The 25,434-nt window shown below is 45.9% G+C and overlaps 1 protein-coding gene and 1 long non-coding RNA gene across 2 annotated transcripts; both read right to left on the reverse strand.

The window, feature by feature from the left end:
- Positions 1–1,182: 1,182 nt before the first annotated feature.
- LOC146590015 (uncharacterized) lies at positions 1,183–2,531 on the reverse strand. The gene is made up of 3 exons (XR_014897074.1): positions 2,416–2,531; positions 1,590–1,743; positions 1,183–1,497 (listed from the first exon to the last, which is right to left on the reverse strand). It is a non-coding gene; the product is annotated as an uncharacterized LOC146590015 (long non-coding RNA).
- A 378-nt stretch (positions 2,532–2,909) lies between these two features.
- On the reverse strand, positions 2,910–24,027 carry POLE (DNA polymerase epsilon, catalytic subunit). The gene is made up of 24 exons (XM_085315234.1): positions 23,962–24,027; positions 21,331–21,485; positions 20,640–20,781; positions 19,766–19,873; positions 19,169–19,279; positions 18,779–18,864; positions 17,916–18,035; positions 17,613–17,660; positions 16,975–17,107; positions 16,230–16,343; positions 15,615–15,827; positions 14,266–14,373; positions 13,550–13,678; positions 13,050–13,152; positions 12,764–12,910; positions 11,898–12,043; positions 10,786–10,934; positions 9,804–9,948; positions 8,894–9,078; positions 7,300–7,384; positions 5,118–5,198; positions 4,885–4,986; positions 4,037–4,246; positions 2,910–3,107 (listed from the first exon to the last, which is right to left on the reverse strand). Exons 1-24 carry the CDS (start codon positions 24,025–24,027, stop codon positions 2,910–2,912), a joined length of 3,084 nt encoding a protein of 1,027 aa, XP_085171360.1.
- Between the last annotated feature and the right edge of the window lie 1,407 nt (positions 24,028–25,434).

Raw genomic sequence — 25,434 nt, forward strand, 5'->3', positions numbered from 1 at the left:
CAGAGATTCATGCACACAGGGTGCTGCCTACAGCACGAACTCCCAACCCAAACTGGGCTTCTGCAGGGCTCTGGCAAATGTAGTCCCCCCTCCCCCATAGAGAGCAGTTCCAGCCCCTAGGCACCTTCTTAATTCCCCCAGCACAGCACCAGGCTGTGACCAGGACTGCCCCAACACCGCTTAGCACCCCCACACAGTGCGAGATGGATGTGTGGCTTCTCCGAGATCTATCACAGAGCACAAATGCTCTTCAGCAGAGGCTCTGAGAGCACGTACCCAGAGCTGACATAGCAACAAAAAAGACAGGAGGACAAGTTCATCACATCACTGCTGGAGCTGGGGGTTGTACGGAGCAGCCACTCAATAGTTTCCAGCAGATATGCCATAATGTGTGCCGAGCGATGTTCTGGAAGATGTTGATGTGCTCCATGAGGATCTGAGGGGGAAGATACCAGTCAGGGAGGGCTGCCCAGCACACCTCATGCACAAGCCAGGGAAGACGGGAGCTGGAGGGGACAGGAGGGAGAGGGCCAGGCCAGGAGAAGCTCTGCAAGCTGGTCAGGCAGGACTGGCTGGATTGGGCACAAAGCATCGAATAAACAGCCAGAAAGCACAGAGAGATGAACTTGTGCCAGATGGGCCAAAAGGAACAACTTATCACAGGGTTTTTCACTGGCTATTACAGAGGAGCTGCTGGCAGGAGGCTGGACCTGGTGGCAGGATGCACACATACCTGGGAAGAAATGGCGAGGGCAAAATCTCCAGCACAACTGCAGTGCACAGGCATATGTGTCTCCTTCACACCATGACACTTCTTGCACACCTAGAGGCAAAGGAGTTTTAGCTGGGATAGCAGACAAGGCTGAGCAGCTCAGTCCTTTGACAGGGCTCTCTGGGGACACACCACGGACACAAGGTCAATGGGTCAAGCCTCAGCCAGCCAGCAAAAGGCTGCAGCTATGTGCTGAGAAGAAGTGGAGAGTGCTCAAGCCAAACTCTCCTCCTCACGTCCCCACTGCATCACATCAGTCAGAGAGGTAAGGTTGGGCTGCTTGGTTTCCAAGGAGCAGAGAGCAGCCTCAGCCCTCCTGCTGCAGCCTGCCACATCAAGGGCAGGCTCCTGCAGCGCGGCAGCCCAGCACCCACCAGGTCCTGCAGCAGGAAGGACTCAAAAGGCTCCAGGCTGCAAATTTCAAGGAAGCTCTTCCCTCTACACATCACAACGCTTCATGTGACAGTTGAGGAACAGACCTGCTTGGTACACTTCAAAAYMCGAGAATCCCTGCTGCACAGCAGTAGAGATCTGTGTCTGTGCAAAGAAACCGCTCAGCTCCAAACTGCTGCCTGATCCCCTTGCGTTCCCTCCCAGACCTTTAAGCCCTACTCTTACCGTGTCCAACACAAACACTGCAGCTTTGTGCTGAGAGGGGATGAAAAGGCCAAAGAGCGCTTTGCTGCCCTGGGAGCTCTAGTAGAGGTAGATATGGCGAATACTTCCTAGAGACACAGAGCAAACATGCACCATCAATAGTATCTTCAAGGTAGTTGGTCCTGGGTACACTGACAAGCCTTCTCTGAGGGTGCCTTACCTGGCTCCAGCTAAGTAAACTGAGCCAGAGAGCGCATTTCCAGGTGTTCAATGTCAAAAGTGTCAGCCTCTCGCCCTGTCAGGTGCCTGACAAGCTGCCTGCTGACCATGCACACGCAACCCAGCTGGATCAGGGCTCGGAATAGTAACGGCACCTGTAGTGACAGGGACACTGAGATAATCCTCAAGCCACCAAGTTTTGAGCTGCTTAATGAATCAATATCTTCATTAAAAGCAGGCATCCCAGCTGCCCATCTTCATTTCAGACTTACAGCATTAGAAGCACTAGTACATTTAATCTTGGTCTCACTGCTTTCATATGTCTGCTACTGAATACAGTTTAGGTTCTTCTTTGCTCTTTCTGAACTCTAAAAAGTGGTATCCTATCCTTCTTTCTGGAATACAGAGGTTTTAGAACTGCACCCTGGCCTATGAACATGCCACATGCTGGGGTTTTCCCCATCTTTACTCTAAAGAACTCCCATACCTTTGCAGTTCAACTGCTAGCAAGACGGTTCTGGTTTGGTTTAGAGGAAACTCACTCTTCTTGTTCAAGTGTTGTCTTTTCCCAGAGTCTTCTAATTTCAAATAAATCTAAACCTCCTTCCCCTAAGGCGTTGTAAACCAAACAAGTATCTTTGCTCATATAAAACTGGGCATATTTCTGAGAAAGCTATTCGAGAGGGTCTTTCATTTTAGCATCTTACTAACTTGTTTCATTTTGAGCTCCCATGCTTCTACCTGTACCATTGGTACACAGACCAGTCAGCTACCACTCAGCACTCCTTAAAGGATGAGGAAGGAAAACGAGCACCTGGAAGGGTTACCTGAGTCTCATACACACCCTCTACGTCTGGAGCAGACAAATCTGCACTGATTTCATTGACGTGCTCTTGGTACATGTCTTCAAGGACTGAGTAGTCGTAGAGATTGTAAACTAAGTTTGAGCAAGATTCAGTTTACCTGCCAGGAAAACAGACACACTTAGCAGGGCACCTTGCTTCAGGCCATGCTCCTTCCAACAGCAGGGGAATGTTAAAGGGCAGTAAGGAGTTGTAGCTTGAGCCAGCCTTATGTTTCCAGAAACATGCTGACTCAGGAAGCAATGCAGCTGCTGGTGCTGGTCATTCCTAAGGCAGTTAGCAGGATTTATGCTTTGTCCATATTGCAGTAACTGTCAACCTGCTTTCTGGTCAGGCTGAGRTTAGCAGCAGGCAAAAGGGACTGTATTAAGGTGCATTAGCAGGGCTGGACAGGGAGGTCTTGTGAGGCAAACTGCCCGTAATATCTGCCCGCAGTGGCTAGAGCAACTTATATGAATTCAACCAGCTGTTTTCCCTTGTAGAAGCAGCAGGGTCAAAAACATGACCCCCACCTTCCTGTAGACAGCTCCCTCCTCAGCTTTTGCAACGCACTGATTGACATAGAACACTCTTGGGATGCTCAGCTTGATACAATGCAGGTCGCTTCCGATCACTGCCCACAGCCTGAACAAGCCAGGCTGGCTGCTCTCAGCAATCTGCAGGACAGAGTGATTTAAGTTAGCTTTGCTGGAGAGATGCAACCCATTCTTAGCTCTTACATACAGGCCATGGAGCACTTCTAGGATCTTCAAAGGCTGTACTATCTATGTCTTTGTTCTCCTAATAAGGAGCAATTGGTGACCACAAAGACAGCAGTGGACCCAAAGATTCATTGCTCTCAGCTTCGGCATCTTCTCATCCTGCTATTGTCCTACAGGTATGGTGAAAAATATTGTCCTGTCAGAGGAAAGAGCATGAACAAAGACAGCTCTGACTGATCTGCAGGCAGCACGTTGCATTGTGCTTCTGAAGGGAAGAGGACACCTGGTAAAGGTTCAAACACATCTCTTAGCTTTGGGCTAGCATTAGCYAACAAATTCATGCCATTGTCTGACTCTGGCCAAAGCATTTGCACATGCTGGATTAGGTGTCCCATCTCCAGCTCATGGTTACACACAGAGTCAAAGGCTGCACGTGACCTTAAACCAAACAAGACTTTTCTGGAAGATGAGAAGTCTCACAACAAGAGGCTGGGTCTCAGATAGCAGAGGCAACCAAGTGTAACAAGAATTTAAGAAAATGCTTGGATTGTACCATCAACTTCTTCATGCTCACATTGACTAAATCTGGGATTCAAGGCACAGTTGCCCAGGTCCTCAGCTGAGCTTGCCCCACACAGGGACATAGAAGTCCCAGATTTGCAATCATGCACGATCATTTGAGGACCTCATTTCCTTATAAAGCCCCTCTGAGCCTGAGGTTATGCAGTCCCACATGATCTTCAAGGAGGTAAAACTAAAGTAGGATTGAGGTTAGCTGTCCCTGAAGTTCAAGGTTYGACTACAGGTATTGCAAACATGAGGCACAGGGCGCTGAATTGGCCTCTGTGAGGGCTTAAGAGTGGGCTTGCCTTGCTGCCTGGTACCTGCACAATCTGCCAGGGCAAGTCCAGGATGCTGCGTGCTGTCCTGCACAGGTAGCTGCTCAGTCCTTTGGAGAGGGTATCACGGATTATGCCTCCGCCTGTCATCACTCCACCATCCTCCAGGCACCGCTTCTTCCGACGCTCCTGGCGCTGCCAAGCCTGCAGCTCCCATTTCTTCTTGTGGTAGCACAGCCAGACCAGTTGTTCTTCCTAATCAGAGGGAGTACACATGAACAGGAACCATAGAAATTAGCACACATCTCCTATACACGGGGATCAAGCACCATAAAGTTTCCACCTTCAGATCCTGATCATGTTACTGGCATAGCTGTGAAGTTGCCATTGGCCTGACTTTCTCTGCTAGTGGGACTCTCCCGGTAACATTTCCCTTTGCAGTTTTGAGTCATAGAAGCACAGAGGGTTTCAATAAACATGCAGCTTGCTACGCCCTGTTCCCTAGTTGGCTAGGCAGATGATCATACTCCTAGGATGTTTCCTGGATTCCTCCTGCCCAGCCTACTTCACTTACCTTAGTAGTGCCCATGGCAGGAAGTGTGCTCAGGATCTCTCGCCAGGATTGGCACAGTTCCAGATACTGGGACATCTGCTGGCTTTCCTCTGCCATAGGGACCCGCTTCCTTTTATTTGTGAGTGGAACCAATGGCTGAAGAGGCTTAGCAGCCCCCAAATCCTCTACATCTCCAATCTAGGAGCTGGGTGTTCCCCCCCTGGTGCTGGTTAGCAAGGACCTGAGAGAAATGACAGCAGGAAGATTTGGGTGCTGAGGCCACAGTATCAGCAAGAGATGCCCATCAGTGCAGCCAACTCCTTTCTCTCACTCTTATTACCTGTCTCTTGCCTTCAGAAGTGAAGAGCTCATTAATTTTCTTTTGTTTGTACACATCATTCTTCTCTAGGAGTTTCTTGTGCAGCCAGTCGGGATGCTGGACCTGTGGGACAGGGTTCTTTACCCGAGGAATATTGTCAAATCACACATAAGCAGTCCCCAGAGCCAATGCCCTCTGCCTTTCCTCCCATCACCATGGACCTGCAGCCCTCCTGCCCTTTCCCACCTCCATACCTGCTGCAGTGCTGCAGCAAGAGTGATGATTTTCTGGATGGTGCTGCCTAGTCTCTCAATATAGTAGTCCCAGTTCAGAATCTGGGCAAGACACACAATAGTAGACAGTGAAGGAGATGGAGTAGAAAGGTGTTGTGTAGAGAACTGGATGGACGAGCATGAATATCAGACCGTGCAAATGAGCAACCCTGACTTGTTGATGTGGAGTAACCTTGGAGACACCTTGATGGGCAAGTAATGGGGGAGAAAGTATGAATGCTATGTAAAAACAGGATGATGAGATTAGCGAGACGGGACAGTGAATATGTGAATAGCCAATAGCAGAGAGCTTTGCGGCGTGAACTATAGTAGTAAGCCAATTAGATATAGCCAGCAGGATGCTTGAGCGTGTGAACAGCTATGACAGTATATAAGCAGGCTAAGTTGCTGAAATAAACGGATCATATTGCTAGCTCATATTGAGTCGYCTTATGATTCCACAAACCCGCCTCCGACAGTGTTGCTTTGGGTTCTGCTGGGTGTTGCACGGACCAGCATTTGTCCTTGCTTGCAGCACTCTCCACAGCACTTCACTTTGTGAGAACAAGTAACTGCTGCCCACATAGTGCCTCCCGAGGGAGGAGCTGCAGGCTAGTGCTGGAGAATCAAAGGCTGTGCTGCTCCATAGGGGCGTTCAACTCACCGCCTGGATGCTGAAGTCCTGCAGTGAGGGGCTCTTCAGCCGTTTCTAGAGGTAGTGCTTCCATACACTGGGCTCTGCTTGGAAGATGGCAAGTGAGATGGCCCTGGAGAAGACAGGGAAGCACCAACCAGGAGCAAGCTCACTGGCAGCACAGCACCCCATCTTCCCAGCCTGCACACACCTCTCTGGGCTTCTCCTCTCACCCCTCTGCTATGCCACCAAACAGCAGGCAATTGCACAGCATTACTCACCACTACGGTCTCTTTTATGGTCTAAGCCAGTACACCAGCAATCACTTGGTCATGCCACATCAATTCACTCTGCCATTCCCTTCACATCCTCCCAAAAGTCCTGGCCCCTCAAGACAGGTTTACCTCTCTGTGACCGGAGACCCTTCTGCTTTCTTAGAAATGATAAACCAGCAGCTTAGCCCTGCATCCTTCACCATCTGGGCTCCCAAGAATTCTGCCAGATGCTTGGCAGTGCTGATGCAAATGGATTTCTGCTCCCCGGAGTCTTCTAGCTTGTGAGACATGGAACGGTTCTCTGAGATCAGCTCAAACAGCTCTCAATCAGGTATGCTGGCACCCTGAAAAAAGAAGCAAGAAAAAAAACCACTATCAGGAACCTAATGATCAAATCTCGTTGCTATTATATACATAGAACATTTAAACTGATTGATATGGCTGTCTTTATGAGGAGTTTGTGARCAATCTCTGCTCCAGTTGCCAACACGACCTATGGAATACAGAGATCACGGACATGAGGTCTGCATCAGAACTTGTGCTGTGAATGCAATGCTTTGAAGTGATGTTGTATGGCAAACTCTCAGTGGGCCCAGCTCTGTAGTGCCAGATGCAAAATACAAAAAGGGAAGTGCTCCCAATAAACTCCCAAGTAGAGCAGTCGCTCCGGCTTCTCATCTCTCCTGCTCCCCGGTTTGAGGCTCTGTTTTCTGGCATTGTCTCTGCTCTTGCTCTTGCTGGTTATTTTAAAGTTAATCTCTTCTGGGCTCCTCAGAAAACATTCTGCCATCCTCTGTCTCAATGAGTGGCTCTAGAGAAAGTCCTTGGTGGAAGAGGGCCACCAGGCTACCTCTGTGAAAGAGGTGACTGGAGGACAACGCTTATCCACAATTAAGCAGTAACAGCTGACAAAAGTGCTGTAATAACAGGCCTGGTGCTAAAAGACCCTAAAGAGCAGCCCTAGAGAATCAAAGAGGCAGAAATTACACACAAACAGCCATCAAAGGCACAACAGACCAACCATTCTCTTCAGACAAAGTCCATCCTCTCTACAGTGTCAGGGTAGCTTTGACATCTCTTTTCTGGCCCCAGCCTGGGAAGACAAACATGCAGGGGATGCATATCCTGCAAACCCTACACTCACCTTGCTCTACAGTATATCCAACCAGTAATCAGCCACCTTGGCTACAGAGGCAGAGACCTCCTCCAGTGTGGTGCCTTTCAGAAAGGCCTCAAATACAGAAGACTGGAATACCTTCACCAGCTGCAGCTCTCCCCGTCGCCTCACCTCAAATCCTTTCAGTTCAGCCAAGGATCCATCTTCATTGAATACTGCATACCTAGGACATAGAGCTCGTGCAAAACCTGGTCTATGCCAAGGAGCACATCTCCCAGGATGCTGCTTACTACCCTCCTGCCAAAGTACTTCTAGTATTGCCAAACCAGGCAGCCACCAGGTAAGTTAATCCAAGCTGTGGGGCTCTGTACTAGCATGATCTAGGCATATTTACACAGCTAGAGACAATAACATTATGAACTACTTCAACTCCAGCTGCAAAAGCACATCAGGCTCTGCCCCCAACTTCCTAATACTAACTGGCAAAATGTTCTTAAATGCACACAAATAAAGGGCAAAAAGTGAGAGTCAGGGTTAGAGGAGTAGAGAAATGGAGCGAAATACTAGGAAAAGCCTTATACAGGAGAATGAAGCTTTGTTTGGAAAATAGGAGGGGATGCTGGCAAAATGGACTCAGAGGAAACTGGACATCACTATTGAAACAACTATGACAACACACTGTCCTCTTTTTTTCTGTCGTGTTTCTTGGATTTCATATGCCTGCCAATTATTTGTATGGCTCAATACAACCATCACAGGAAGCTTCAGTGGAATAGAGGTGAGACTCAAGCATACATTGCTTTGTCACCCCTCCTCCAGGCAGTCTTTTCTTCCTCAGCTGGCAGTGGTACCTGCCAGCCAGCTCCACACTACTGCTCTTTCCACTTTGAGAGTGAGCAAGAAATAAGTGCACTTGCCGACACCCCAAAAATCACAGAAAAAAATCAAGGGCCCCGGAGATAAGACTCCTATGAGCAGAGTTCATTCAGTGCTTGACATCATCTTGACTTCTGCGACAGACTCCTTGGCATGCAAAGGCACTCACAGTGGATGCTGCAGTTCATCCAACAGAGACATTCAAGCAGAAACAAACATAGTCCTGTAAGAACAGAGAGTGTTGGAGGACAGTGACAGTATTTTCTGCACCCAGACCCTGGTCTGTGGGCAGTCCTCTCATGATTGCTCGTGCTCGTATTTAAGGCTGCATGAGAAAATCAGTGAAGTCAAGTGCAATTGCTTTTCTTTAACATGATGGCAATGGCAAGATCCATTCCTTCCCCTAGATGGGGATTAAAGAGGAAATCTCTGGGAAAAGTGTTACTAGAGGTCTGTAAACTTGAGAGAGGGACAGACAGATTAGTAAATTTAAAGAGAAAAGATAGAAAGAAAAATCAAAGTTTGCCTGTGCATCTCAGAACCAAACAGGGAGACCGTGACTAGTCAGAAAGTTTGAGAAGTACTATTTTACTCTTATCTTCAGAAATTTACTGTCAGARTGTGTCAATTAAGACCAGGGCACAGCTGGATTCAAAGACTGATCTCATGCAAGGAACTTGCCATTTAAAGACAGCATGATCTCGGTGGTACGCAGCAACAAGCAAACCAAACACGCTGCCAGCTCCAGACTGGTAACATGGGGTAAGGACTAACACGCCTCAAATGTAGTCAAGGAAAAGGACCGTCAATTCCTTACCTTGGGGAAGTGGTGATTTTTCAAGCTTTGAACTCTTACCTTTTCTTCAGCTTCTTGCCCTCCTCCTTGGACGCTGRGAGGATCATGGCCAAGTRKGGCCCATCCACTTCAAAGAAGATGCTGTTCTCTGAGCGTGTGACATAGGTGAGAGAGGCTGGGCCCTCCAGCTCCTGGTACTCATCATTTGTGAAGCCTTCTGGCAGGCACAGCCCCAACAGAATAGCCTCACTCAACAGCTCGGCTGATTATACGAGCAGATAGCCCCCAGAYACATCATCCTGTCTGAAGGGATCACTGACGGCCTTTGTTCCTTCCGGATGATGGGAAAGATTAATCCCTGCTCTCCTGAGGGAACAGACTTTATTCTCTGCTAAGATAGGGTAAGTTAGTCTGATTCCTTGTGACCAAGCAACTCTTTGGAAAGCTACAGAACAATTTAGCAGGTAGGACTCAAACATGGGACCTGAAGAAAAGTGCAGGAGACTCTAAAGTCACTTCTTTTGGCTTATAGCCATAAATGTCTGAGCAAGCAGAGCATGGGACCTGTTCTTCTCTTGACTCCTGCTGCTTCTGGCAGTCTATGTACAGAAGCACACACCAGCCCTGGTCTCTTACACTATACCCTCTCCGCTATATCAGAGTCTCTCCTTCCACTCAAACGCCAGTTTGAGGTATGGGCTGTAGAGGGCAGAGAGTAGCTGTGTAGCAAGCAAAGCTGTCAGCCCCAACRTCCTGCTCATTACACAGGGGACCAGAGACAAAAGAGAGGCTGTCCTCTGGGCTGAAGCCAACTCCGAGAACAAAGATGCATACCCCACTGCCAGTAGAGCCACTCCATTTGCAAGAATTGCCTGATTGGCTTGCACGCCTACAGAAGGCTAAAACATTTTCTTCCCTTTCACTGTTTTTACCAGACTGTAGAGCTGGTTGGTACAGATGCCAGGCTCACCTTCACGAGGATGCTCAGCATGGCACCTGGGTAGGAGATTGTCACCTTGGGTTTCTTTGCATTGGTTGACTTGATGACAAAGTTTTCCGGGAACCTGTTGGGAAGGACACACCAAAGCCCATCTGCATCCAGTTCTAGAGGTCTCCTAAAAATGGAAGAAAAAAAGTCACCATCAGGAAGAGATTGGAAAATATGCCAAAGAACTGTTCTCTGTCCACAAKTCAGGCAGAGGCAGTGTCCTTTCTGCAAAGGAAGTCCTAGTCATACAACAGCAGTTGCATTAATAAGCCATGGCAATGTCAGAAATCTGAATCTCCAGAACAACAGAGCTTCCAGCGATTAATCCCACATCTGTCCCACTGCTCCTCTTCTCTGCCAGTCAAATTCTGCCCTTACCCATCTGCTCACACGACATATAGGAGAACCTTTCTTCCTCAGCTCAGCACATACTCACCCAATCTGCTAAATCAGCTCCCTAGCCTGTGTGATMATATTTGCTCCAGTGAAGCACACAATCCCAGCCATTTCCATGGAGTACCAGCAAGCTCTGTGAATGGAGGAGGGACAGTCAAAAGTATGCAGTGCTACCTCTTAAGTACAGCTGCGGGGAAGGGCATCAGGTCGTACAGAAAATAAAGTCTCAGGGCRAAAAAGACAATCACAACAGCCCTCAGGAGAGATCATTTTCCTTTCCTTCCCTGTGATACTTCAGGAAACCGCACACCCTGAAGAATCACCTATAGGCAAACCCTGCCATTCATTGCCAATGCTACAGGGCCTTGTTTAGCAAAAGTCCCTGCTAAGGGGACTAATAAATAAGAAGTCATTAGTAGGAACAAAAAAAAAAAGTGTTACAGGGATCACCTATCTTCCCCCTTGTGCTTCGGAAGCACGTTAAGAAGGTGAGAGCCTCACTAGAACAGCTCTGGTTTACAACGCTCCTTGCTGGAGGACTCCAGCAACGACCGCAGGTGAGACTCACCCTTTACGCATGACATAGCCATAGAAAGAATTGAGGACACACTTGTGTGCCAGCTGCAGGGAGTCATACAGGATTTCCATATTCTTGCAGTGCTTCACTTCAGAGGCATCGCCTGTCTCCACAGCCGCAGACAGCTTTTTCTTCCACACCTGATGGCAAGAGGCAGAGTCAGGACAACCCTACGTTCCACTACAGGCAGCATCAATATCCAGATATTCCCCCCACCTCAATCCTAATATGACATTGTGATCCTAGAACAGTATCAGTTATTAAGATAATTTTTCTTTCTTTCTGCTCTTCCTTCTGCATTTGAGGGGGAAGCGTTGGGCATAGGCATTATGCTATATTAAGGAAGAGTCTTGCAGCATCAACTGTAACTCACACTCATAGTTAGAATTACCTAATCCCAGCAGAACTGCCATCCTACATCAACTCTGTCACACCATGTATTGTGCTGGCAAGAACTAAATGCTTGCAGCAAGAGATTATATCGAGACTAACAGCAGAACCGTTTCAGCAGAAAAGGCCTCCCAGCCACCTCCGTGATTCACGACAGAACTAGCAATAACCGCAAAGCAAATGGCTCTTTATTAAACTCTTCCAGAGACAGAGTCCCAGGGTCTTGTCATTTCTTTCAATATATTAGSAATTACATTTCAGTCTCCTCCCTCTGCCACAAGACTCCAAACATTTGAGAACTAGAACATGCTGCTTCTTTCTCCTAGAATCAATCATTTTTTAACCTAAGATCAAGATTGTTTCTCTGCTTGTCTCATCCTTCTGTTTGAAAAGTACCCTACACTGAACACAAACCAGATCACAAAATAGTTGAGTTGAGGATTTTCTAAATCCAGTAAAAGCCAAAAAAAGCTGTTTTGTTTCCTAGTACTGAAAGTGATTGCATCAGAGAGCTAGGAACCACTGTGGCAGCAGCTGTTTAGGATTCAGCAGGGGAAAAACCTGCACTTGCACCAGAGCTGTCAGGAAARCTAATATTTCTTATTGACCATATAGATTGAGCAAAATGATCCTTTAGGGTTCAAGTTTTCAGTGAGAGGTGAGGACCTTCTAGCTTTGGCAGCACAAATAAAACAGAAATTCAAGCCCAGCACCTCATGCAGCCCCTTGAACTCACAGCAACGGTCTCTGAAAGCTCGAACAGTGTCTACAYAGAAAGAGTTCTCTCGCTGGCAGATGGTGGTGACATGCTCCTCCACCTTGGTGACATGGATCTTCTCATAAGCCTTGCAGCAATCATCTAGTAAAGGGAATAAATAGAGAAAGCTTTCTCAGAGATCAGTGCCACACTATGGATGGGAAGGATGAACACAATGGCATCGGGCAAACCACACAGATCCACAGATCTGAAGCTTTCAGGGCAYCAGTCTGAGAAAAATTCCATCAATGCAAATAAACACCATACCTAGGAAAGCAAGGAAGCAGACTTGCTACACAGGCAAGGGGAGGAAGATACTAATAAGGGGAGAAACAGCACCTCCCTAAAGGGATGCAAAGGTGTGTGTGGGAAATAAATTGGCCATGATGGCTTATCCACAAATTCAGGCTCTGCTCAGAGCCCCCGCTAGCTAGATGCTTCTGCTGAGCAGTATCACTTTAGGAGCAAAAAGTGAAAGGTTATTGATGCATGTGTTTCACTGACATGCTTTAATTAGCGTTCAAGAACAACAACAAAAACAAACAAACAAAAACCACCTTTCATGTGTCTCAGCTCAAATACATGGCTCTCAGTGAGAAAAGAGAAACACTGAGACAAAAACCAGCACTTGCCTCCTCCTTAAAAAACATATAGGAATTGGTTGGGATCCTAGGGAAAAACTGTTGCAGTACAAAACTGAGAACAAATTCAGTCTGAGTCAGCATGAACTAAGTAGCCCCAGACCTGAGAGAGAAGTAATTAATGATGTGTTTATAGTCTAGGCAGCATAAACCTGCTCCAGATAATGGCATTTATTTTCACCTGCCAGTYGCTTCTTCTCATACTTGGCCTGTTCTTCACGGGAAAGCTCGTGGAACACCCGGGGTGCTCCATCTGGATACAGAGGAGGAAACTTCGCAGACTCCAGTTGTTGCTGGATGCGGTGAAACTCGCTGCAGCTTGCGGGCACTGCAAAGGAACAGCAACTAGGAGCTTTCCAGGGGAGGAACAGGAAGTGGTCTCTGTGTCTTCAGCTCACACTGCAAGCTCTATCCATGCTGCAATGCAACAGGGAACTTGCAAAAGCAGACAGCAGATTTACACTTACTGAATTCTCCTCTCCACTGCCAAGTCATCCGGCACCAACAATTAGCACCTAGCTTGTTGAAGTCACAGGCAGCACACGTGGCCTCATCCACCACTGCTGAGGGCTGGACACAGGTCAGACACACTGATGTTAGAAAAAACAGAACTGTCTCCAGTGACATATGCCAGAATGAACAGATGTTGGGTAGCAGAAGAACACAAATGTGAACATCACAGAGTTCTCCTTTCTAGAAGCTTTTTAGAACACAAGTTACAGCAAAAACAATGACTATTCTTTGGAAGAAGCCAAAGCTATTGCTCTACATTGCACAGACCTTTCGGCTCTGTACACCTGGCAACTATAACAGCATGACTGGATTTCAAAATGAGCCTTATTTTATCCCCCTGTCCAGAGAAGAAAGTTTATTGTTTGCCATTAAGGGGAACAAATCAGAGGGACTACCTAGACCATCTGCAAGACAAAACAGAAGACTCCTTCCTGACTGGCCTGAGGTTACCCACCTGCAACCTGTTTGTCAGAATGATGTTGAGGTACATGGCCCCGACATCTAAATGGTAGATAAGGGGGCATTCAATTCCGTTAGGAACATCCTTCAAGGAATTCAGCTTCATTTTGATTTCATCACAAGCCTGCGGGGAGATGTAAAGAAGTAAAATTCAAACAAGAAGGAACTAATGATACAGTCACATATGCACTATATTTGGTCCTTTACTTCCRACATGCACAGAGACACCTGCCACTGATTCTGGGGAACACAGGAAGAGTATGAAGAACTAAAGGAAYAGGATTAAGAAGAGTGGCAGCTGCGAGTCTTCTTTAGCCACCACTGTTTAAGGTTTTCTTTTGGACCTCCAAGGTAGGTTTCATCTATACTGAAAACATCTACAGATAAGTTTTTCCTCTCTCTCTCCATGGAGTATAAAATGAGTCTAAACAGGCATCTTTAACCCGTGTTGTCTCACCAGACATATTCTAGATGAGAAAAATCAGCCTTGCCTGCAGCCTATGCCAGTTCTTTATTAATATGGGAAATAAGGCAGAGATGTACATGCAGCAGAACTCAAAGTTGAAGAAAGTTGTTATACAACACTAACATATGTGCACAGGACCCAGGCTTGCTTAAAGAAATGTGCCACAACTCCATCCTCACAGTTCTGCTCTCCCTGGAAAGCCCAGTCATGCCTCTGGCCCTATAGGCTGAGGCAGGACAACATACCTCCTGGAAGTTGGTGACTTGATCCAATGGCAAACCTTCTTCCTCTTCAACAGCATGCCGGAGCATCTTCTCCACATGCTGCACCAGGAAGTCAAAGGCAGCAGGATTCTGCAAGGATACAGGAATGATACTGAGACCTCTTCTAGCCCTGACACTCATCCTCACACTCTGCCCAGGGAAGGGTGTGTGTGTGTGTGACAGCTTCTTCAAGATTATCCATGCTCCAGCATAGCTTCGGGGATCTTTGAAAACAGACTCACTACTTAGCAGAGCATGTCTCAGTATGGGTAGAGAGCAGTTCATCTCATCTGAAGGGTAGATGTCTGAAACAGGTCAGCTGAATGGCATCTTGAAATGCCCCTTCGTTCACTGATCAGCTCCGATGTAAGCAGACAGAAAACATTGGTCAATTAGCTGGCCTGACCTCCAYAGCCAACTTGAGCTCTCTAGAACTGAAGGAGGGTGGCTTTCTGCTAAGAATCCTACAACTCACAAAAGTCTACACCACTGGCACTAGGGCCAAACACAAAGCAGAGAAGAGATGGTGGCTGCTCCCCTGCCCTTGGAGTTCTCCTGCAAAGGAGGCTATATAGGGCAGCTAACAAGAAGAGAAGATTGCATGTATGTTCCATAGCGCAACACTTATCAGGCAGGGCTGACCTAGCAGTCAGCTGCTCACACATCTCTCTGCTCTAAGGGGCCAAGGATTTAGATTTAAGATCCTTCTAAATTCACAGTGCATGTTCCCTTAAGATCATTTACTAGATTAAGGCCACTAAAATAAACAGCACTGAAGTGTGGTGTATCACACAGCAAAGAGAGGAGTTGCCTCTAAAAACTTACAATCTAGACAGTAGCACAACCAGAAACAGGTAAAAGAGGCCAAATGAAGAGGCCAAAAGAAGCTTGGCTTGAGTGGGAGAAGGACAAAGATATAATCCTGACGAGACAAAAACAGAACCATCTCTGCCAACAACCACTGGCTCAAAGAAAACCAAAACCTCCCCCAAAAACCCCTCAACCAACCAATAAACAAACCCTCACAAAAGCAATGAACCACTCTCCTTGCTGTAACACTGTCTTTACCCAATAGCCAGTCTGAGGTCATGAAGAGCAACTTCTCCAACCCTTCCCACCTAAACTCTAAGCAGGCTCATGCACTCAAGCCATAAATTAGATATCCAAGTTTTATAACAGGTATTGCTATTGGGTATCCCCCAAAAGAACAGAGGATGGTAATTCCAGTTGGAGGGTTATTCCCTACTGCCATGTTCTCCAGAAAGAAGAGAAAGAGCATCATTGCATTACCATTTAAAGCCTCTGTTGCAACGCCTTTGTTGTGTCCTTACCATTTTAAAGCGGCAAGGGATGTCACTGCAAAAAACCCCAGATTCCAGAGCTTCCACGTGGCCTCCTACATACGTCTCCGAGTCCAGCACATGGCCATCATCTGTAAGTTTGTTGAACTCCTGCTCCTGCTTGTTGYGGAAGATGATGTTGSTGTGATAGGCCTGAACCATCAGCAATGCCTCACACAGTGTCCCAGAACCTTTTCTTAACACCTGTAAAAGACAGACATCAAAAACTGGACTTAGAAAGAAGCGCTGTAAAGGGTGCTGCTGGAATTAGGCTGGCCTTATCACCGCATCATTGAACTTAAATGTTTGATTTGGTGTCGAACATGATGTGTTTATTCAGGCAGCACTGAAGCCCAAGGCAAGAAGGAGCACAGTAAGGAAACAAAACCAACTCCTTCACTTAGGCTACCCATAACTGGTCTATGGAAAAACAGCTATGACTGCTGTACTGCAGAAAGAAAGTGCATTTGGAGACTACTTTCCCTCCTTTCCTTGTGAAAAACTATCCAAACAGTAGAAATTAGTTCTATTGCCATTGTGTCACTGTTGCATGAAGGATGCAGCCCTTTTTGTCCAGAAAAGAAGTTGTTTCAGGCATGCACTCACCTCATCAGGCTCCATGAGAATGATGGTGCACAACGCGAAAATGAAAGAGTGCACATACATGTATATGAAGTATACATACTTCATATGGTCAGACACTGAATAGGTGGCCAGAGTCTGTTGAGGAGAAAGACAAATCAATCCCAGTCATATTTAATACAGCAGTTAACACGTACAACGGGAAACAAGGAAAGGTTAAAATCAGTAGGAAGATGCAAAAGGTATATTTCTGCATACAAACATCCCAGCATGTAAAGAGTTATCAGTTGGCTTAAGACAACATTCTGCTTTAACCCGAATTACATAAGCCAGCTCCAAATTAGTAGAAATGGGGAAGATGAGCTCACTGCCACATATCTGCACAGATGCCACTCCTGAGTGGTCAGGAGGCCACTCTTGGCCTACAGAGATCTCCAGGGCTTCAGCAGAAACCTCATTGCTAGTGTCCATGAGACACCTTAAAGTACTGCTCCGTTGCAATGCCCCGAGTACTACTGTTTTGCAGGAGTGTAAATAACACAAATATACGGTGCAATGCCARTGCCAGAAACACATCAAAGAAATTATGTTCTTCCCTAAGCTTAAGTTCTTTCAGGTGTCTGAAATTCAGCAAGATACACTGGCAACTTCTCTCCTGCATTAATTTAAAGTATTAACACTGCATTAATTTAAAGTATTTCATAAAGCTCTAACTCAAAGGTTCACTAATATTGCAGACGCCCAGAGATACAGCACAGGGTGGGAATACCTGAGGCTCCTCTGTAGCCATCTGGTACATCTCTTCAGGGTCTAGCTCCACTGCATCATAACCCAGTTTTGCTTTTGCTGCTGCTTTCAGGTTATGACTTCCCACTGGCAGGTAACTCTCTCTCTTCACCCACCTAGACAGAATAATGAAAATGACAGTCTACGAAGAGACAGCCCTGCACTTCAGAAAGGGCTGGTACATACAAAAAAGATCTGGATTACTATAACAGCGAAAGGTGAGAGCAGAACATCCAAGTGCAGTGGAATAAGAAGCTGCACAGCTTTAGACATTCTGCGTATCTACCCATGCTCTTAAATCCTGACTCGTACAAATTCAGCTATTCAAACCATTTCTATTGCTCAGATTTTTCTCAACCCTCATACTTCAGAGACTTCAAAGATAAACATTTAAACACAGGAGGAGGTATCAGCTGGACTGCAAAGAGAGTTGTTTTCCAGAGTCTGGATGCTGGTCCAATGTGAAAAAGCATTAAAGTCACAATTGCCAAGACAGACAGCCCTCTCCTGCACACACGCACACATGCATCCTTTCTTTTCCTCTCTGTGCTAGGCAGGCTGTTGGGTTAGAATATGGCCGTGTGCCCACCACAACGGTTTGGTCTTATCCTGTCCTTTTACCTGCTATCCAGGACTGTTCTCAAACCCCCAATGACAGCCACCAGCAGACTGTATAAACAGAGTTAGTCATTCAGGCTAGTGTGGGCAAGACGTAACTTCTGTAGCTAATGGCACACAACGGAGTACCAAGTAGAAGCAGCACAGCCAAAGATGGGGGTGCTAGTCCTTTCCTAAGATGAAACACATGATAACAGTGCACAGAGATGGAAAAGGGACAGTATTCAAATACATCAACTGTAGGCATTTTATACAAATTTAACAGATAAAGATGCAGTTATACAGTACAGAGGCAGCACACGGTACCTCAGACAATCCATGTGGATGCACTGCAGTGCTTTGTACTCTCCCTGCCTGTCCTTCAGAAACCCAATCTCCTGATACATATTAATTCCATGAGCTGCCGCTCCTGCTTCCACAAAAGGCCTGAGGAGAAAGACAATGCAGGAGAGAAGAAACAAAGCAGTCCCTTTCCTCTACCTCATCCCCTCCTCAATGGTTTCAGAATTGCTTTCTTATAAGCTACTTAATGAGGAATTTTTCTTGTGAAGTCTCCTTTGCTCCAGACCTTACCCGTGAGAGCTGGCCGCAGTGAAAACTCCCTGTAGGGCAGAGCTACTGCATGAAGGAAACTGCTTGCTTATATCCTATACCAGGAGGCAGAACATTATGATCGAGTTTCCCTTGCTCCCCGAAGGCTTGGCTGCTCTGGTCTCCCTATTATTCTGCAGTTCTCTTTTGACACTTTGCCTGTTCTCCAGTTACTGAGGTCATCAGTGTACAAACATTGCCAAATCAACAACAATCTAGAAGTAGCTCAGCAATCCCAGGACCAACTGATGGGACTCTATAGAAGTTCATATTTCAAAGCCAATAAACATAGCTCTGCTCAGGGAAAAAAAAAAAAAGTTCTGAATTCCACCTCCCCCTCTTCGACAGTCCTCTGCAGGCTGGGGACCCAAGACTCAGCCCAGCACTCTGGATAAAGAGCACATAATCAGGATGCAAATAGGTTCCCAAACTGGTTGGATAGTCTGCATAGATAAGAACGCATGTGGCCACTATGTGACCTCCAGACAAAGGACATACAGGCTGAAATCCAGTCTCACCCCATGGCCTAGACAACATTTCCTTTTAGAAACCAGGTCAGTTTTCATTCCTGATCTTACCAGTCAAAGAAGTCTCCATCGTATGTGACAATGATAGTAGGTTTGGTCTCCTGGACATGTTCAAACCACCTCTGGATTAAATGAGCCTAGTATGCAACAGAGGATTAAAAAAAAACAAAACAAAAAACATCTCCCCCACAAACACATACACTCAGCAACTTCACCTCCTGCAGGCAGGCACTGGACATAATACAATCGATGCAGTCCTTCCCCTCTGCTCTTGACCTAGCCTGTTTTATCACTACACCATGAAATGAAAGCATCACCAGCACTGCAACTGTCTGCTGTGCTCCCCAAAGATACAGTCTATTGGGTGATAAGCTCTCTTTGGCCTACAAGAGACCAAGGCAGATAAAAAGCAGCCTTATTTCCCAATCAGAACCTACTTACTTCATCTGGTTCATTAAAGACACAGAATGAACCGTCATACTCCGGCTTGGGAGCAAATTCAAAGTCTTCAATATCCTTGGAGACAATCTCCCTGTTTGTGATCAGATAGCCCTAGAAAGTTGACAAAGGAAGAGTTACTGAGGACTCAGATCCCTGCTACACCAGGGACACGTTCCTGAACAACCAGAACATACTGCCTAAAGGATGAAATAGTCTTCCATTGATGCGATAATCCTTGCACAGCTTGATAGGTAGAGCTTTCGTCAAGCGGGAGCGACTCTTTGGAGGTCAACTTCTGAACAATTGCTTACAATCAAGTAAGGATGCCAAAAGGGAGACAACTTGAGGACTACACTCTCCGAATTACTACTGCCCCTCAAAAGGGGCACCAGTAGCCTTAGCTGGGTTCTCCAACATACAAAACGAGGAAATCCTTATGCATCATTCAGACTTCAATTTTATTTCCACAGCCATTACATATAGACCAAGCAACTAGTAACAAAGTAAGCCAGGAATGAAATGGCCAAAGGTGACATGCTCGTTTGCTGTCTAGCATTTTGCTCAGAAGCAGGAAGAAAAGAACTGTTGTTCCATTACCTGCCCATCAATCATGTAGGAGATCATCATGATCTGGCCTGTCTTTGCATCAGGAAACTTCAGAGGGAGTTTGGTAGTTTCAGTGTCAAAGGCAAGAACAACCGGACCCTGAATATGACCAAATACATTAAACTCAAATCAGCGTTAGAATATGATTTAACGAGCACTTCTCATTAGATTTACTAGGCTCAATGCTAGCACAGTCAGTCAGTCATACCTTCCTTGGTAATCATTTTACAATGTGCCTTATTAATCCAAAACAAAATCACCACCCAAGCCCATAAGCAAAATTTGCTCCATGAACACTGTGATATAATTCCAGTTATGCACTGGAAAGTAATGCCATTGCACTGCTCAAAGAGAGCTGCTAGCAGAAAACAAACCAGCCATGAAGAGGCACAGACTGACTCCTGCCTGACAAATGCTCACCGGTCGCTCTACAAGGTCATCTCGGCGGGTGATTTCCGGAGGGTAAGTGCTGCCCCGGTATCGCACGTTTTACCAATGAGCCTATCACAGCAAGGGAGAACTGCAGGAAGCGCTTAATGGGAGACCTGCTCCTAGTGATACTTTTGTTCACATGCTGGGGACAGAACTGAATTACAATGAATTCTTGAAGAGGAAAGACTGTAGTTATGCAGTAGACTATTTAACTTTCCTGTGTGTCAGTAACTGAAAGAAAAAAGAAAAAAARAAAAAAAAAAAAAAAAGAAAGCCCACCAGTAACGGACTAGATTTCACACATTAACTYGTTGTCATGGAGGCCTTTACGCAGGKGCTGGAAAGAAAATTGCCAGTATGCCTGCACTTCAAGAATACAGTAGCACAAAATGAACGCCTTAAGCTCCTCCTAGCTTCCATATTCCTTACTTACCACATGGATCTTCAGGTCAACAGACAGGCGAATATGGTAGGGTACATCATACTCCCACATATCCACAATGTTGTCCATTTGGTTGGCAACCCTTTTTGAGGGTCCTTCATCATCTGTGGTCAGGCTGCCTCCAGCAAGAGCACTACAGGGAGCAGAGGAAACCAACCAATTTACGTAAATATGTTTATACACATCTCAGACCTAGCAGGCTTGACTGTAGGAGACAACGTAGCAACAGTGGTACCCACTGATAACCAAACAGCAAAATTCATTAACAGGAGAGAACRGAATAACAAAAGCTTCTCTTTAATGCAACAACCCCCTTCGAGAAAGAGAGTCATCAGGATTGACAGCACGTGAAGAAATGTTGCGCAGGCAAAAAACACTTATTACCTCTATGCCTTTATAATAAAGGTTTCTTCTGACATTGGATTTATAAAGCATAACAACGAGTTTAAGAATAGTTGGGCGCCCCAGGAATCACCTGGAACAAAAAATGTACACCTCTCAGTTGGGCAGGGAGTGCTCACTTCACTAGATTCCTCTTCYTTTGAAATGGTTCAACTGAAATCAGACATCAGGTGTAGGAAACCAAAGAGAAGATTAGAATTCTCATTTGTACTTTTTAGTCTGTGTGACTAGCGGAATCGTAGTAAGCCCATGGACCAACCGTCCTAACGAGACCTCTTACCTTGACAGCATAGATGTATAGACATTGCTCGCCTGGTCTCGCTCTCTGTTTTTCCTCACAGCGGGAGAGATCTCTTTCCGCACCTTCACCAAGTCATCCACTGCGTGGAAGGATAACTTAATGTAGTTCCGCTTAAGACCCACCAAGTGATTTGTCTACAAAGCAACAAGACAGTGCCAGCTAAGGGTGGAAAAGAGTAATGAGGGAAAGGGAAGACTGCTAACAGTAACAAAGCGTTGGGAAGGCAAATTATACTGACACACATGGAAGAACTGGCCAAAGAAGAGGTAGTAATTGGATGGAAAGACAAGGAGTGAGAAGAGATGCTAGCAAGCACGTAAGCCAGCGAAGAACATATGAGCTATGCCGGTTCACACCAAGGGTCATCTTGACCTGTTGTCTGTTTCCAAGTGCAATCATCAGTACACACCCAAGAAAAGTAAATGTATAATATTTCCCTCTGCCACAACACTCTTAATCTCCAACCATTGCTAGCTCAGGAAATTTCTTGAGCATCCTGTGAAAAAGGCTATGTGCTGGAGCAGAATCTATATTTTATTTACTATTACTATAATAAGCAATTACTATCAATAAGCAATAATTAGCCTATTTATGATATGCAATGTAAACAGTGCTTGAAGATAGGGAGGTTGGACTAGATGATCTCCACAGGTCCCTTCCAACCTTACTGATTCTGTGATTCCATGATTTTATGATTCTATAAAAGTGCAGGGCACGATAGTGGCTGAGGAGTTCATGCTACGCTGGAAAGAAACCAACCAAGCAACCCTTCCAAGGATTGTCCCACTGCTGGCAGTGATTACACTGGCCAAAGCAGAGCCATCACCATGGGACTCGGCACCACAAGTGCTGTGGATGTGTGGACTGGCAAGGCCCAAGTGAGTCTGTCTGAGCGAGGAAAGGCTACCAAGTTCTAGTTTCAACAGCAAATGATGAAAAAGGTCAGCTGGATGAGGCGCAGACTAAAGCACCAACTGTCAGTTCAGATAAAGGCTGGTTATAGGTAGGAGTGCTGTCAGTGAGCACATCTGCAGATGGGTAGGCCACACATGGTACAGGCTGCTCGCTGTCTTCCCTGCCCAAGCACTGGTGACTGCTGAAGGGGGACATCTTGTGAGCAGGACATCACTGAGCTGGTGAAAATAAAAGTACCCTGTTGGAAGAAGCAGATCAATCCCTGAGCAGTTTGCCAGACCTGGTCCTGTTGAAGAGTTGCTCCATGACAGTAACCCTCAGGGTGACAAATCACCCTCAGCAACCAGTCACTTCTATCCCCTACTTCAGGGGAAGAAAGCGTGTGGGTGTACCTACTTTCACATCCACACCTCTGCTATCTGTGTACGCTTTCCAAAAATAGTGTTCTGGGCAGTACTAAAGCCCCCTTGACCTGCTCCAAGCTCCCCAAGCGGTATGACATGGCTTTGGGGGGCTGTCAATGGACCCTGTTGCCAGCACCTGGTTCTGCTCATTGTGTTTGGACCCTATGAGACTACGTCTGTTGGTGAGGATGTGAGTACAGTGGGGTCCACTTTGGCTCCTGGCTCATCCCCTCACACCATGGAGCTGCCCTGCTCATCTGCTCCCTGACCTCATGGGCTGAGTGTTTTAAACTGCAGCAAAATTTTGCTTCACACAAGATTAACCTTGTAGAGAATTGGCTGCCTGAGCATGGATATCAGGCCGTGCAAATGAGCAACCCTGACTTGCTGATATGGAGTAACCTTGGAGACACCTTGAAGGACAAGTAATGAGGGAGTAAGAATGAATGTTGTGTAAAAACAGGATGAAGGGGTTGGCGAGACGGGACAGTGAATATGTGGATAGCCAATAGCACAGAGCTTTGCGGCGTGAACTATAGTAGTAAGCCAATTAGATATAGCCAGCTGGATGCTTGAGCGTGTGAACAGCATATGATGGTATATAAGCAGGTTAAGTTGCTGAAATAAACGGATCATATTGCTAGCTCATATTGAGTCGTCTTWTGATTCCGCAAGCCCGCCTCCGACATAACATCTTCAAATGCCAGTGATCTAGTTGTGGAGTTTCCCATCCCTGAGAACATTTGCTCTTGCCTGAACTCCCCTTTCCTGTTATATCTTCCTTTCCCTGAGTAAAGGAGAAGTTTGAGTTTGCCCTTCTCTAATAAAACCCAGGGAAATAGATTTCTCCTTGTCTACAATAGTTTGGGCTGAACCATTGCCTTGATAGAGCAGCCCTTCCCAATAGCATCACTGAGATGAAAAGAGAGGAAAACGCTTCCATAAATGACTGTAGAAAGGGTAATGAAAGGGATCTGCTGGGTCTGTCTAGGGAGGAGATGGGATGAGGGCCCTGGCTGCAGACCCATGGTCAAACATGGCAGAAGATGCGAAAGTGGCTTGCTCACATAGCTTCCTGTTAAAGCAGGAAGAATGTTAGTATTGCTGATAGCTGAGAAAAGACGCTTTGGCAAAAAAAAAAAACAGATTACTTGCAAACTAGTTGTTAATCGTTTGCCTGATCAATCAAAACATCTGCACACAGGAGAACTAAAATAAATAGAGTAGGAAGAATGGTGCCAAGTCTCTTTCTTCTAACCCCAGACAAAGATCTTCAGGAGAATGAAGTTACTGAGTCCCTGAAGTTCTCTGCTGGCCCCTTCTGGGCTTCCTCCAGCTGAGCTAGAAATCTTCGCATGTATGCATCATGCTGAGAGTGTTTGGACACACCGCTGCTCTATGGTGCACCCTAAACTGATCCTGTGGGCATGCTGAGGAGAGTTCCTCTCATTTGACTTTGGCCAACTTAATAGGATCTCACTGTTCAAACAGCAAATAAGAGTGAGAGAGAAAGAAAAAAAGGAAACTCTCAGCACAGAATGCATTCGACTTCTCATAGCACAAATCAGCCTGCAATGAGCTGGAATTAGAAGGGGACATATCTGCCCTCTGAGAGCAAGGGAATGTATTTTCATGGCACTCAGGCAAAACTGAAAGGAGAAAGAATTTCAGAATATGCAGCTTTTCCATAGGAGAAAAATGCAGTTTAAGCACCAACCTACAACACACTAGTCTGACCTGCAGCTATTCTGCAGTGACAGCTCTCTAGCTGATACGAGTGGTTYGTGTTCCAGCTCTAGATATATAATGTTCAATATTCTTCCTCTCCATAACCTCTGAGAATCCCAATTTCTCTCCTCAGCCTGGAATCGCACTGGTCAGATTAGGATTATCTTTGTCTCTCACATCCCCTGTGTGACCTTTGTGTGACATAGGACAGTCAGGATTTTTATTTAGTGATGCTCTTCTAAGATGTCTAGGAAAATTAGAGTTAAAACTTTTTTTTTTTTTTTTTTCTGTAAAATCACCCTCTGTTACTGGCAAAAGGGCTAAAATGTGTGGGGAATATAGATGAAATAATCTCTGCAGCTTCTGCAGACGCTGTATAGATAGTCTACACCAARTAACTGAAGGAAGTGTGCCAAAGACAATAAATAGGTTTCTCGAGAAGCTATGGAGAATTAAGGATCAATTAGCAATTAGAAGTCTGGAAGAGGAACAGAACTCTTCCCAGGCAGGTTACCGATGTCAACTAGAAAAGCTAGTGAGGATCATGCAAGGTGCATGTGGTGCGGCTCTACCTGCTACAAGAGTAAATCAACTACTTCAGTCATCCAAGCTAGGACAGATCTGTGAACAAGATGTTATAAAACTACAGCCAGAAACAACACATTAATGATTGAGTCATTTAGTAATCTCCTTCCTTAACAACAGCTGGTATTCTGAAAAGGGGAAGAAAGAAAGACTGCAGGAGAAAATTCTACGTATGTGAAGTAAAAAGTCAATTCTTTATTGTTTTATATGTGAAAATAGCAGCCAGGGAGTCAGCCCGCTGTTGCCATAGCCAGGCAAGTCAAAGCAGTTTGAGTCAGGTCCTGAGCCCGATTAGCCAAGTGCTAGGGCACAGAGAGTCACACTGCACACGTTGGTCATTAACTAAATCTGTTAACTAGTTAAATGAATGTGTTAAACCAATTTAAACTAGTTAAATGAATACATCTGGCTTGGAGAAATATTGCAATCAGCTAACATACATTTTTGAGCA

The sequence above is a fragment of the Rhea americana genome, unplaced genomic scaffold, assembly GCF_003343005.1.
Source record: "Rhea americana isolate MKP2758 unplaced genomic scaffold, rheAme1 scaffold_424, whole genome shotgun sequence".
Classification (NCBI taxonomy): domain Eukaryota; kingdom Metazoa; phylum Chordata; class Aves; order Rheiformes; family Rheidae; genus Rhea; species Rhea americana.